General features: G+C 66.3%; 1 protein-coding gene across 3 annotated transcripts in view; it reads right to left on the minus strand.

Annotated features, from left to right (window-relative positions):
* The window catches only part of NFIC (nuclear factor I C), a 38838-nt gene that overhangs the window by 10656 nt on the left and 15023 nt on the right, over positions 1-13159 (minus strand). For all 3 annotated transcript variants that reach the window (XM_021528229.3, XM_031507092.2, XM_021528230.3), the window contains one exon: positions 9168-9699. In XM_021528229.3, coding sequence (XP_021383904.1) covers positions 9168-9699 — 532 coding nt within the window. The remainder of the gene's footprint in view (positions 1-9167; positions 9700-13159) is intronic.

Consider the following 13159-nt stretch of genomic DNA (forward strand, 5'->3'; position numbering starts at 1 on the left):
TCACCACCACCGTGCCCGCACCCCTGCCTCCCTCCAGGCAGCCATTTTAGGGAGCAGAAACTCCCCCTGGAGACGGGCGCAGGGTTTTTTTTTCCTTTCTCTTCTCTCCATTTCTCTTTTTCTAACCCTATTCCCCCATTTTGAAGTGGCTGTGTGCCCAAGTACTGGGTGTGGGTGGTGGGAGTGAGTGGGGCACAAACCAGCTGGGATGGGGGAGTGGCTGGGGACCCCCCCGCTCAGCCATGGGCACCGCGTGGCCGGACACAGCCCCTCCTCGCCTCTAAAAACAACAAATCTGGCTGTGGCTCTGGAAGTGGTTAGCGTGGAGCCCAGCCAAGGTGCGGGATGGAGGCTGGCGGTCACAGCCTGAGCCCGGCCTGGCTCCCCACAGCCCCCCAGGTCTCAGGGCTCCCTGGGACCCCAATTGCCTTCCATAGGGCCCCGCTTGCCCAGTCCTGGGGTGCTCGGCCTCTGGATAGCTCCCCAGGCCATGCCCCAGCCTGGTGCCTCTGCAGTGCCCACGCAGCCTTTGGCTCAGCCCAGGGACCCCCACCACTCGTCCTGAGGTGCCCCACATGGACCTTTGAGTGCACAAAACCACTGCAGCCCAGTCCCTGTTCACCCAGGGCACCCGGGGGCCATCACTAGCCCTGGGTGCCGCAGGTGGACCCCACATCCCTGTACCCCACACCTGTACCCCCACACAGTCCCACGGCACCACCCTGACCCAGCGCTGCCAGTGCCACCCCACCGGCCCCGCTGAGGGACCCCACCGGCCCCACTACTGAGGGACCCCACTAACCCTGCTCTGAGGGACCCCACCAGCCCCGCTCTGAGGGACCCCACCGGCCCCGCTCTGAGGGACCCCACCGGCCCCGCTCTGAGGGACCCCACCGGCCCCGCTCTGAGGGACCCTACTAAACCCGCTCTGAGGGACCCCACCGGCCCCGCTCTGAGGGACCCCACTAACCCTGCTCTGAGGGACCCCACCGGCCCCGCTCTGAGGGACCCCACCGGCCCCGCTGCTGAGGGACCCCATCAGCCCTGCTCTGAGGGACCCCACTAACCCTGCTCTGAGGGACCCCACTAACCCCGCTCTGAGGGACCCCACCGGCCCCGCTCTGAGGGACCCCACCGGCCCCGCTCTGAGGGACCCCACCGGCCCCGCTCTGAGGGACCCCACTGGCCCCACTACTGAGGGACCCCACCGGCCCCGCTCTGAGGGACCCTGGGGATGTGCCCGAACCGAGCGCTGCGCTCCCCCCGCCGCAGCCCAGCCCGGCCGGGACTTTCCCGAGCTCGCAGGGCTGGCAGCAGGGCCGGCGCCTCCCCGGCCCCTCGTGCCGGGCCGATGGAGGCGCTGGGTGCGAGGCCGGGCCGGGCTCGGCACCACCGGCGCTCCCGAGGCTGGGCGGGCGAGCTCGCCAGCAGATTTCTGGCTGCCTGCTCGGCGCGGGCGGCCGGGCCAAGCGCTGCTCTCACCGCCATGTGACGGCCGCCTGCGCCGGCTGGCGCTAAAATGGCGAAGGGAGCCCCGGGCTCACGGGCCGCGCTCCCCACAGGGGCTGTTTTGGGGACACTCCAAATCCAGGACCCAACAAGTGGCTCGACTGCACTAGAACGAAGCCTGTAAAGCTCCCCCATGCCCCCGCTGCTTCGCTGATCCTGTGCCTTTTACTCCCCGGGAGGCCGGGATGGGGGATGGAGGTGGGATGGGGGTGGTCCTGCTGCCAAATTGTGGGGAGCTCCGGGGGGAGGGGGTTCAGTGCCGGGGTCGTCTGCGGCGAGGCACAGGAGAGTGCTCAGTGCCCAAACAGGTCGATCCGATCTCTTTTAAAAATAGCCAAGTGTGCGTCCGGGGGGGCGCGGGCTGCCCGGGCTCCGGGCCGCGCTGGCAGCCTGGCGCCGTGCCACCCATTGAATTACGGATCCCGCACCCCGGCCCCGCTGGCTGGCACGGTGCCCCCGGGCCCCGAGCGACACCCGCCCGCGGTCTCAGCGCGTGGGAACGACCCCCGGGCAGCAGGGCGGGCCCCGGGGGGTGTCCCTGCAGGCCGGGTGCCCCCCGGGGCTGGCGCAGCTGCGGGAGAGCCCTGGCTCGGTGCCCGAGCGCTGACGGTAACAGGGCACGGTGTTACCGGCAGCGGCGCGGGCGCAGGCGCAGACGCTGGAGGATGCCGGGGGCTGGGGGAGCTGCTGGCGCCGGTGTGGGCAGTCCCAGCCCCACATCGAGGGCAGCAGCCTTCCCCCTTTTCCCAGCCGAGGACAGGGGATGGGAGAGGGTTCAGCAGGTTTCTGCCCCGTGCCTCAGTTTCCCTTGGGGCTGGCTGGGGTGGCGGAGGGAACTGCCCTCCTGCCTCATGTTCCGTGGCCACACAGCCCTAGCGCGTCTTCAGGTGTCACTGCACTCCTCCGGCTGGCCGTGGCGACAGCGTGGACCAGTAGGACCCGGAGTGAACAGCCTGGTCAGGATGGAAGACCCCTGGAGACCAGAGGGAGCCAATGTGCCGTGGGGCAGATCCCACTGCAAGGGCTGGGGCGAGCGAGGCTGCGGGAGGGTGTGATCTGGGGGTCCTGACCTGTCAGACCCCCAGAACTCCTCATCCCAGTCTCACAGTGACCCCCAGGTCCGAGCGCCACCGCACGTCCCGCTGCCCGTCCCACTGTCCATCCCTCTGCCGCCGGGCTGGGGTGGCCCTTACATAAACCCGGAACAGTCCTGCTTGTGTAACCTCCTTTATATAATACCCTGAACCGCCGCGTGTGCCGGGTAAATCCTGGCTGAGCCGGGCCGGCCGGGGCGCGGGACCCCCCTCCCCGCTCCTCCCAACGCCCCGCCATGCCCGGAGCGCTGCGGGGCCGCGGGGCGAGGCGGCTCCGCTGGGCCTGGGCCACCAGCGCTGCGGGGGCGGCAGCTTCTCCTCCCCCTGCCGAGCGGAGCCCCGGGGAGGTCCTGGCCGGAGGCATCCCCCGAGGCGGCGGGGCGGTGGCGGGGGGGACGGACGCGCCCCGCTGCCACGTACGCCGGCCGCGGCCAGCTGGCCCGGGCGGGAGCCGGGGAGGCGCGAGCGCCTTGGCCGGCGGCTGCGAGCGAGCGGCGCTGGGAGCGAGCGGGTTTGTCCTCGGCCGACCCCGGCCGGCACGGGGAGATGGCAGCGGCCGGGGGGAACCCCCCAGGAGGGCGGCGCGGCCGCCCCCTCGCTCAGCCCTGCCAGGCCTGGGCTCCATCCAGGGCTGCCGGCGTCCGCGGAGGCGAGCGGGGACAGATGGCAGCAGGGAAAGGGATGGGGAGAGCGGGACAGACAAAGGGAAGGCTGAGCCCACCCTTCCCCGGGACTTTCCCCTGCGGGGTGCTGGCATCCAGCTCCTGCGCCCTGGGCTGGGGGTACCTGGGCTAGGAGCACAGCTGCAGGGAGGGGGTGGGAGAGTGGAGAGACGGATGGGAGAGGGAAAGGACAGAAAGGAAGGGAGGGAGGGAGAAAGGAAGGAAGAAATTAAGGTGGAGAGAAAGGGAAAGGAAAAGGGACAGGGACAGGGACAGGGACATATACTGCCACTATCTTGCTGCCCCACCAATTCCAGCCCCGTGGCAGACAGAGCTTCACAGCACAGCCAGCCTCCCCGCCCCGAAGTCTGATGGTCCCCCAAAACCAGCCCCTGCGCCACCACCACCACGCAGGGCTGAGGCAGCAGTTTTCGAGCCCTTCCCCAGGACTGGCCAAAACCCCCGTGTAGGAGCCAGTGTGACAGGGAACCATCCCCATGCCCCAGCTGGCAGTGCCAACCCTAATCGGGGGTGTAGGGGCACACCGGGGGCTTGCCGGCGTCTGTTCTCTCCCTCCCGCGGCCACGGGCGGGAGGGAGCACCGTGGGCATCTGCCGCCCCAGCTGTCCCTTGCCAGCGCAGCACGAAGCCGGGCACCCGGCCAGGATGGCAACTGCGGCCCCGGGGAGGCCACGGCGCTTGCCAGCGCGGGGGGACGGCGGGTGGCGAGGGCGGGGGACAGCAGGTGCTCGTGAGAGGAGCTCGCTCATCTTTTATTCATCGGGTGCCTAACGGTGCGCGGAACCGCTCTGGCCCCTTGTCCCCTCCGGCGGCACAGGACGTGGCACCCCGTGCCAGGTCCCCGGCAGGCACCGCTGACGCTGCCGCCGGGCTGAGCACGGCGCAGCTCGCTTCAGCGGTGACGCGAGGCCGGGGCTGGCAGCGGGCACTGCGGGGAAGCCGTCCGGCTCCGGCACGCCGCCGGCTCGGCGCACTGCGGGAGAGCCGGGGAAGCCCTGACCTCCCCAAGGTCGCCGGCACATCGATCCGGAGAGCTCGAGCACATGGAAACCGCTCCGGCTGTGCCAGCGCCAGGCTCGCAGCGGGGCCGGGCCCAGGAGCGGCGGCACCCCGGGCAGTGACGCTGCAGAAGACGGGGGTGGCGGGGGGGTGGCACCCTGGGGAGCCCCCTCCCATCCCACTTCTGCAGCACGAAGCCCTGGGGCTCGGAGCCCAGCCCCTACGGATTCTCTCATACCCATGTGCCCTTTTCCGGGGGGGTCTCCTGGACTTGCTGGGCTCTGCCTACCTCGTTCCCCTCAATTCCGGCCTCCCTGGCTGTTTGGCTGGGAGTAGAGACACCAGGAACAGGGGGAGGATTTGCTCGTGTTCAGCTGTGTGCTGGGGGGCTCTCCAGCCTGCCTGCCTGCCGGTGCCCAGCTCTGCAAATGACAGATCCCAAATATTGTGAACCCCATCAATCTTCTCATGACCCTGGCGATAAATATTTGCGCGGGGGCTGGTAGAGCGGCAGTGCCCGGGGAAACGCCTGCCCCTCCATCTGGAGGGGCTGAGCAGACGCTTGGCACGGACGGCCTGGCACGGCCGCAGCGCGCCTGGGACGAGAGCCCTGGCACGGGCTCCCCGGCAGATTGGTGCCATCTGCCTCGCGCCGCACCCAGCGGTGAGGCTGGTGAGGGGAGATAAGGGGCTGCCAGGTGGTGGGAGACGCAGATGCTGGCACAGCGCGGGGGTCCCTGACTCCCCCCAGGTCCTGTCCACTGGCAGCGGCATGGCTGGGGCCAGGAGCTCAATGCCACCCTGGGGCCCACTGCCTGCTTGCCCTGGGCACCCATCTGCTCCCACCCCGCTTGGCCTGGGGGCTCAGCCAAGGGGCACTGCCAGGAAAAGCTCACTGCAGGACAGAGCCTGGACCCCCTGCCCTGCTGAGCATGACGGCTGGGGAGGGGGCTGCAGAGAACCTCAGAGAGTGTGAGAGGCCAGCACTGCCCCTGTTCTGCCTCTCCCGGCTCTGGAAGCCTGGCTGGGAGTAGGGTGGGGTCCAAGGATGGTGTCTACCAGCATGGGGATACAAGGATGCATAGATGGGGCTGCAGGGATGGAGCCACCATGGCGAGAGCGCAGCAAGGGAGCCCATGGAGGTGGGGAGCACTAGTGGGAGGGTGCAGGGAGGGGGGCACTGTTCCACCCTCCCACCCCAGACTGGCTGCTGCCGACAGGAGCTGCTAGGAGGAATCTCTCCGTAATGCTCCGAAGGTCCTGGCACCATCGGCTGGGGAGATTGATTACCATTTTACTGCAATGCTTTTGACTTTCACCAGCGACCTCCGAGCTCCCCCCAGCCCCCCCGCCGCCCCCCCCCCCCCCCGCCGCACACCCAGCTCTGGGCTGCAGCGCCGTCCCCTCCCCCACTGCGGTGTGCACAGCCCAGCCCTCACCCAGCCCCGCACTCATCCCGCACCCATCCTGCATCCAGCCCTGCTTGCATCCTGCATCCAGCCCTGCTTCCATCCTGCATCCAGCCCTGCTCCTGTCCTGTATCCATCCTGCATCCAGCCCTGCTCACATCCAGCAGTCATCCTTCAGCAAACCCTGCTCCAATCCCGCACCCATCCTGCTCCTATCCTGCCCAAAAGGTACCGGGGGTGGCGGTCGCAGGGCTAGGTGCAGGATGGGAGCAGGGCCGGTGCTGCTCTGGGGAGAACCCAGGCGCAGGGCACTCCTTGCACCCCACGGCCACCCCCGGGGCCAGCAGGGCTGGGACGGCACCTCCCCACAGCCTGGCACAAGTCCTGCCTCAGTTTGCCCAGCCGGGGGCACGGAAAGCCGAGGACAGGGGGAATAGTCGAGGGGCAGAGCTCGCCTTTGACATGGGCCCGGAGGGGTCCGTCCGGACGCTCAGCCCCTGCCAAGGCTGCCCCAGACCGCGGGAGGAGAGCGCAGGGCCGGGGGCTCCTCCATCCCCCCTCCCCGGCGTTGCCAGAGCAGCGGCTGGGAAATTGTGCTGACACCGGCAAAACCGGGCGGCGGGGGCGGGGGAGCGCGGGCGCACGTGCTCGGGCTGATAACGGGGCTGCGGGGGCTGCGGGGAGCCCGGGCCGCCCGGCCGGGGGGGCCCTGCGCGGTCAGACCCCCGGCCCCCTGCCCTTGGGGCTGGGATGGAGCGGGCGGGTGAGGGGAGGCCGAGCGGGCAGGAGGGGACAGGCGGGAGGGAGCAGGAAGGAGGGAGGAGGCGGAATCCGGCAGGAGGGGGCAGGTAAGAACGGGCAGTGTGCCGGGCAGGAGCAGGTAGGAGGGGGCGGGAGGGCAGCATGTCGGGCGGGGAGAAGCTCCCTGAGCCCGCAAAGGCTGTGGTACAGTGATCCCCTAGCACCCCTCGAGTGCTGTCAGCAGCCCGGCGACGCTATGCAGGGTCCCATCGATGCGGTGGCTTCTTCCCTGCCTCAGTTTCTCCACCAAGGTGAGAGGCTGGAGACCCCTCCCATCAGCCACAGCCTGATCATGCCCACCTTGGGCTGGGACCAGGCCATGCCGATCACCCAGCACACTGCAGCACCCCAGGGGTCCCACGCTATTGCTCCTGGCCCATGCTGGTCCCCCTTAACCAGGGCCAGAGCGACCTTAACAGTGAAAGTGAGAGGCTGCCAGGCCTTATCAGAGAGTATTTACAGCCGCTGTGTTCCCAATTAGACAGTCAGGTGACTGCGGCTGCTGGGGACCCAGACACTGGGGTCAAGGTCGCCGGTGGAGGGGCGGGGGGTGGGAGAGGGGCAGCCACCTCCTGGGGACAGCAGCTGGACACAGCATGGCCAGGGAGGCTGCCAGCACAGCACCCCAGTGAGGCACACCAGGGCAATGGGGACCCCGTTGCAGAGGCTGTGGGGGTTCTGGTTCCTGCCTTCAGCTTGGCCACTGTAGGGCTCCCAGTCCGGCATCAGGGTGCTCCCAGTTCAGCCCAGTCCAGGGTATACTCCAGCCCAGTGTGGCACTACACCTCCAGTTGAGCCAGCACAAGACAAGGTGCCCCCAGTCCAGCCCAGTATGCAGCAACCCCATCCCAGTCAGTACAGGGTGCCCCCATTCCAGCATGCAGCACCCCAGGTCAGCCTGGCACGGCCACGTCTCAGCCCGGTACATGCCACCCCATTCCCTGCCCAGGTGCACAGACACCCACACCCCCAGCCTGCGCCCTGGGCGCCCATTCCCAGCAGAGCACCCCCCTTTCCCAGTGCCCCGCTGGGTCCCTTGGTGCCACGGAGCGGGCGAGTCACGTGCGTGGGCACAGGTGCTGGCAGCACACGTGCTCACACACAGGGACACGGCTGGGCAGGCAGGTCCTGGCTGCACACGTGTGTGCAACCACAGATGTGCCCCACGCCAGCCCAGGGTCCCACCTGGGCCCTGGGTAGGGTCTGGCCCTGGCTACTCCCTGCTCGAGGCTGTACCCCATTTTCCCCAAAGCCACGAGGGCCTAGTAGTCCTGCCAAACCCCTTCCCTGGGTAGTGGGGGAGGTCACATGCCCGCTCTGCCTCAGTTTCCCCAGTGACACCCAGCATAGCCCACGAATGGCTGGGCAGAGTGTGTGCCCACCATGATTCACAACACTGGCACCTGATTTGCTGGCACTGCTGGCACCACAGTGGCCTCTGTGGTATCACTGTCTGTCCCTGGGCTCTGGCCAGTACCATGCAAAGAGCCACAGCCCACGTTCCCCCTGCCATGGTGCTGATGAAGGTGGGCTCAGGGGGCCAGGGGACATCAGCTCGTGCTGTGGGCATGGGCAGGAGGTGCTGCCAGGAGGGGCCCAATGTCCTGCTACCCCCACACACCTGGGTAGCCTGGCCTGGCCAGAGGTGGCCGAGACCCTTGATCGCCCCTAGGGCTGCAAGTCACAGATCCTGCTGTCTGTGAATCCACCTGTGCAGCAGCCCGGCCCTCAGCTGGGCTCACACAGCATCTCCCCTGGCTCCTCACACACCTGGGGGTGCTGGCAGAGGGCAGGGTCTGCGGGGGACCCCAAGCTGCTGGCAGCATTTCTGTGCCAGCATGTCACCAGCCAGGGACAACAAACCTGCCCAGGTAAAATCCCTACATATGAGCTTCCCCTTCCCAGCATGCGGGGCGGTGACGTGAGGTGGTGGTGAGGACAATGGCTCAGGGACACAAACTGCGGCCTGCTGCCTGTGCTGCATGCCGTGACTCAGTTTCCCCCTTTTGACTGACGGCTTTTAGAGGAGATTTGACCATCCTTGCTGCAATGAAAGCAGCCAGTTCTCCCTGCAAGTCCTTGGCACGCCCAGGCAGGTGAAGGGCCAGGACCAGCATCCCCTCAGGGCACAGCAGGAGCTGCCCCCACCAATGTTTTTGCTGTGCCCTGCCCAGCCAGCCTCGCTGCCCCGTCCCTGCTCTGGTATCGAGGGGTTGGCACCATAGTCCATGGCAAATGGGCACTGCTGGACCTCTTCCAGCTCCAGCCCTTGGGGATGCACCAGGAACAGGCTGCCCCTTCCCTGCCCGGGCTGCCCAGCCACTCCTCTCAGCTAGGCACAGGATGTGCGGTTAGCTCTGGGTTTAACCCCCAAAACTCCATGCTGGGAATGCTCAGAGACAGGAGCATCCTCAGGGACCTTTGTGTGCTCCTGCTCCTGGGCAGCTGGGATCAGTCCTGGCTGGGGGAGAGGGGCCAGGGGGCACCCACCCAAGAAGCAGTCTGGGGAGGGAAGCACTGCAAGGTCTGCAATGGGAAAGGTGTTGGGGAGCAGTGTCCCCAGCTGGAGATGGGCGTGGGACAGATGGGGAGGGAAAGCTAAAACAAACCCCCCAGAGCTGGCTGTGGCAGGGCACAGCCAGGCTCTGCTCTGCAGGCAGACGAGCACCCACCTCTCTCACGGACGAAGTAGGCCAGGTAGAGGTCGAGCTCCTTGACAGAGACGCTGATGTGGTGGGGCTGGACGCAGAGGATGGGGTTGGTGCACTGGCCCGACTTGACCAGGCGCTCGCCGTCGGTGCTCTCCAGCGGGATCCCTTTGAAGAGGATGACCATGACCAGGTCCAGCCGCCACACCTTGTCCGCCTGCCGCAGGCAGTCGATGCGGCGCATCTTGCCTTTCTGGTCGGGGTTGGAGAGGACACAGCACGAGGGCTTCTTGCCCGTGATGGAGAGCACGAAGTCCTCGCGGCACTCGGGCCGGATGTCCTTGCGCAGCTTGGCCAGGAGGCGCGAGGCCCATTTCTGTTTCACCTCCGGCTTCTCGCTCAGCAGCTCGTCCTTCACCGCCCTCTCCTCATCCTTCGTCATCCTCTTCTCATGCTTCTTGAAATACTTGCGCTTGCGGGCCTGCAGGTTGAACCAGGTGTAGGCAAAGGCCCTGACGTGGGGGAGCAGCGCCTCGATGAAGGGGTGGAACTCATCCTGTGGGAGCAGAGGAACAGGGGGTCACTCCTGGCCGAGTCCCTCCAAGCTCCCTCCCGAGGTGGCTGTGGAGCCCTGGGGACCTGCCAGGCTCATTCCCACTGGGCTGCATTCCAGTGCAACCAGAAAAAAAGCTGTGGCAGAGGCACGGGCCTACCAGGGCTGGGGGTCCTCTCACCACAGAGCGAGGTTATTCCCATTCCAGCAGACCTCCATAAATCCCACCCGCTGCAGTTTTCCCAGGCCAACAACCTGCAGGGAGTGGCTGGGCAATACTGGAACCAGTGCCGTAAAGGCACAGGCCTGTACAAGGCTGGCCACCTCAGCAGAACCTGGACCCTCTCCCCTTGGCAGGATCTGCTACCTCCAGGTGCAGAAATCCCACCTGAAATCCCAGCTGACACTGTGCCCACCACTGTGCTGGCGTCAGGCGCTGCCAGACCACAACACCCCAGTGTCGGGTCCCCCATGCCTGCAGCATGCTGGGTGCTCTCTCTCAAGCTGTGGGTGCCTTGGACCTCTCCACTCCCTCTGGACCAGTGAGAAACTCCCCCAGTTTGCCCCAGTTGCAGCTAGCCCGGCAGCTGGCGCCTGGCCCGGCACACAAGACGTGCTCTGACTGCCTTTTTCCATTTGGTGAGCGCTGCTGGATGAGTCCAGCCCCAAAAAGAAAACAAGGAAAATGCATCCCCATCCCTGGCCCCTCCTTCCCGCATCCCATTTTTTTTTCCAATTTGGAAAATCACTGCTTCCTGGCTGGGGGCCCACAACCCCACCATGGGATGGAAAGGTGTTGAGAGCCTTCCTGGTGAGGAGCAGCACAGCTTGGAAAGCAGCAGGCAGAGGGTTGAACATCCCTGTGTCTAGCCAGGGCAGCACCAAGCTGGTCCCCAAGGACAGGATTTGGCCCTTGGGGTCCCTCATGACTGTGGGGAGGAGAAGGAGGAGGATGAAGGAGTCCAGCTGGATTCCTGCTGCAGGGTGTCAGGGCTGAGAGGGGTTGGCTGGTGACAACTGACACCGCCATGCCACAGGGTCATGCCTGGGGAGGGTGCCAAGGGCAAGTGCTGCTCTGAGGTGAGGAGGTGGCCACGGGCAGGAGCTGGGAAAGGACAGAGCTGTGGCTGGGGGATGGGGTGAGCGCTCCAGATCCGGCCCCACTCGTCGCGGAGCAGCGATGCCATTCCCTGGCAAAGCAGCTGTGTCCCAGAGTAACCCTGCCTGGAGGGAACAATGTCCCCTGAAACAGTTTCCCAGCAAGGATCAGCCCCATACAGACCCTGCTAACTCCCACTTGTTCCCAAGATCAGCACAGATCCCATTAACCCTAAATCTACTCCCTCAGCACAAACCCTGACAACAGCAAGTGTGAGTCCCTGGGTGTCCCCTGAACCAGTGACCCCTACACGGACCCTGCTGTGACCTGGCACAGACATCCCAGTGCAGACCCCACTGTCCCTGAACCCAGCACAGACACCAGGAACTGCCAGCCCCAACCCCTGGCACAGCCCCACTAACCCCCCAAAAGTCCCTGAACACACAGATCCTTCCTCATGGGACAGACCCTGCCACCTCTGGGGGCCACCAGCCCCTCTCTGGACAAAAAGCTGTGGCCCCACAGGTGTCCCTCCCATGCCCAACAAGGGACAGGGGACTGTGCCCTCACTGTCCCCATTGTACCTATAGGGACCCAAATCTGCAGGCAAACCCATCCCAACCCTGGGGAGCCGTCCCTGCCCAGGGGGCTCATCCTGCCAGAGGAATCGCTCTTTGCGTGGAGGACCCGATTCTGCCTGGGGAACCTGTCCCCACCGGCTGCTCCCGGGACCGCCACAGGGTCTGGTTCCCTCTTCCCTCCCCAGCAGCAGCCGCTAATTCAGTGCAGCTGGGCAAGGGCTGGGCATGTGTCTTAAATCAGGGAAGAAGGTCAAAGAAAAGTAAGACAGGAGCCGAAAAAAGCAGCAGTGAGTTCCAAAAACAATACTTGGCCGGGGCGGTGGGCGGCTGATCTTCCTTGGTGGCCGGTTATTCAGACGAGCCCGACAAATTGCTGCCATCCCCTGGCCCCGCCACCCTCCGCAGGCAGCCGGCGGCAGGGCTGGCCGCAGGGCCGGGGGGACACCGCGCATTGTCCCCATCCCCGCTCTCCCGCCTGGGGAGTGCCACCCCAGGCACCACTGCAGGGAAGCGTGGCAGGAACCAGGTTATCCGGGTTGGGTTGGGTGAGGCAGCACCCTCGGGTGCTGCTCGGCGCTCTCCTCGGCACGGCAGCAGCAAACCCCAGGCTCTGCCCTCCGCCGCCACGGTGCCGAGAATTCGCAGTTCTCACTTGGACCCACAACCGAGCCCCTCCAGAAACGCGCTGCGTGCAGAAGCCCCTGCAGCCCTCGGTGACCCCGAAGCCATCGCAGCCCCCACGAGCTGCCGGGGATTAGGGCAGGCCGGGAGCTGCGCCCGAAGCCGATGAGCCGCTCGCCAACTTTCCCTCCCGCCCGGCTTAACCCGCGCCGCGATGCCGCGGTTAAGCCGCTTTAGCGGGGCAGGCGAGGGCGGCTGGGGGGCACCAGGACAAGCACACGGCAAGGGCTGTGGGCGGCTGAGGGGACACGCTAAAGGACGCGGGGACCGTCCCCTGCCGCGCAGGCACTGAGCCCCGCGGCCAGGCACGCCGTCCCGGCGGGCACCGGCCGGCTTCGCACCGGATCCACTCGGGAGGGCAGAGGCAGGGATGTGTCTGTCTGTCCGTCCCAGTCCCACGTTCCCAGCCCAGCAGCCCGAGTGCCGGCAAAAGACTGGTTAAGTGTTTCTCCTGCTGTTTTTCCTTTGCGGGGCTGGGAAGCAGAGACGTGCTGCAATACCCCAGACGAGGCTGCTCCCGGGGCATTTCCGGATGGGAATCTGGCAGCAGAGCTTGCGCTTGGGCCTCATCCAACCCAGGCTTGTAAAGCCCTGCAACCCAGGCAGGAGCACGCCTGTGCCTGGTGCTGCCGGCCCCACTCCGGGCCCCCCTGCACCCCCTTTCCAGGGGCTGCTGGAGCGCTGGTTTTCCATGCCATGTGCTGTGATGGGAAACTGAGGCACGGGTCAAGTCTGGCTGTTTTGCGACGGAGTGGGAAGAGGAAGGACGGACACTCTGTGTGGAGCTGGGCATGCATGGAGGATTAACTCCTGTGCAGCTCAGAGTTTGGCAGTGCCAGGGATTGGGAAGGGGCACAGCTGAGGCGCTGTCTCTTCTGGGGCTCTGCACTCCGGGGACAGAGGGATGCTCCGTGCCACGCAGGGACACAGCACCTGGCACGGGCACCGCGGCATGGGCTGGCCACCCTCCGAGCATCCTCTGCTCCAGCGCCTTGTCCAAACAGGTCGCACTCAGCGAAACAGCCTGAATTTTCCTATGAAAAAAAAACCGTTTCCTCAGGAAATTCCCGAGCAGTTTTCACGGGGGAGGCGCTGGGGTGAG

The sequence above is a fragment of the Lonchura striata genome, chromosome 28, assembly GCF_046129695.1.
Source record: "Lonchura striata isolate bLonStr1 chromosome 28, bLonStr1.mat, whole genome shotgun sequence".
Lineage (NCBI taxonomy): Eukaryota > Metazoa > Chordata > Aves > Passeriformes > Estrildidae > Lonchura > Lonchura striata.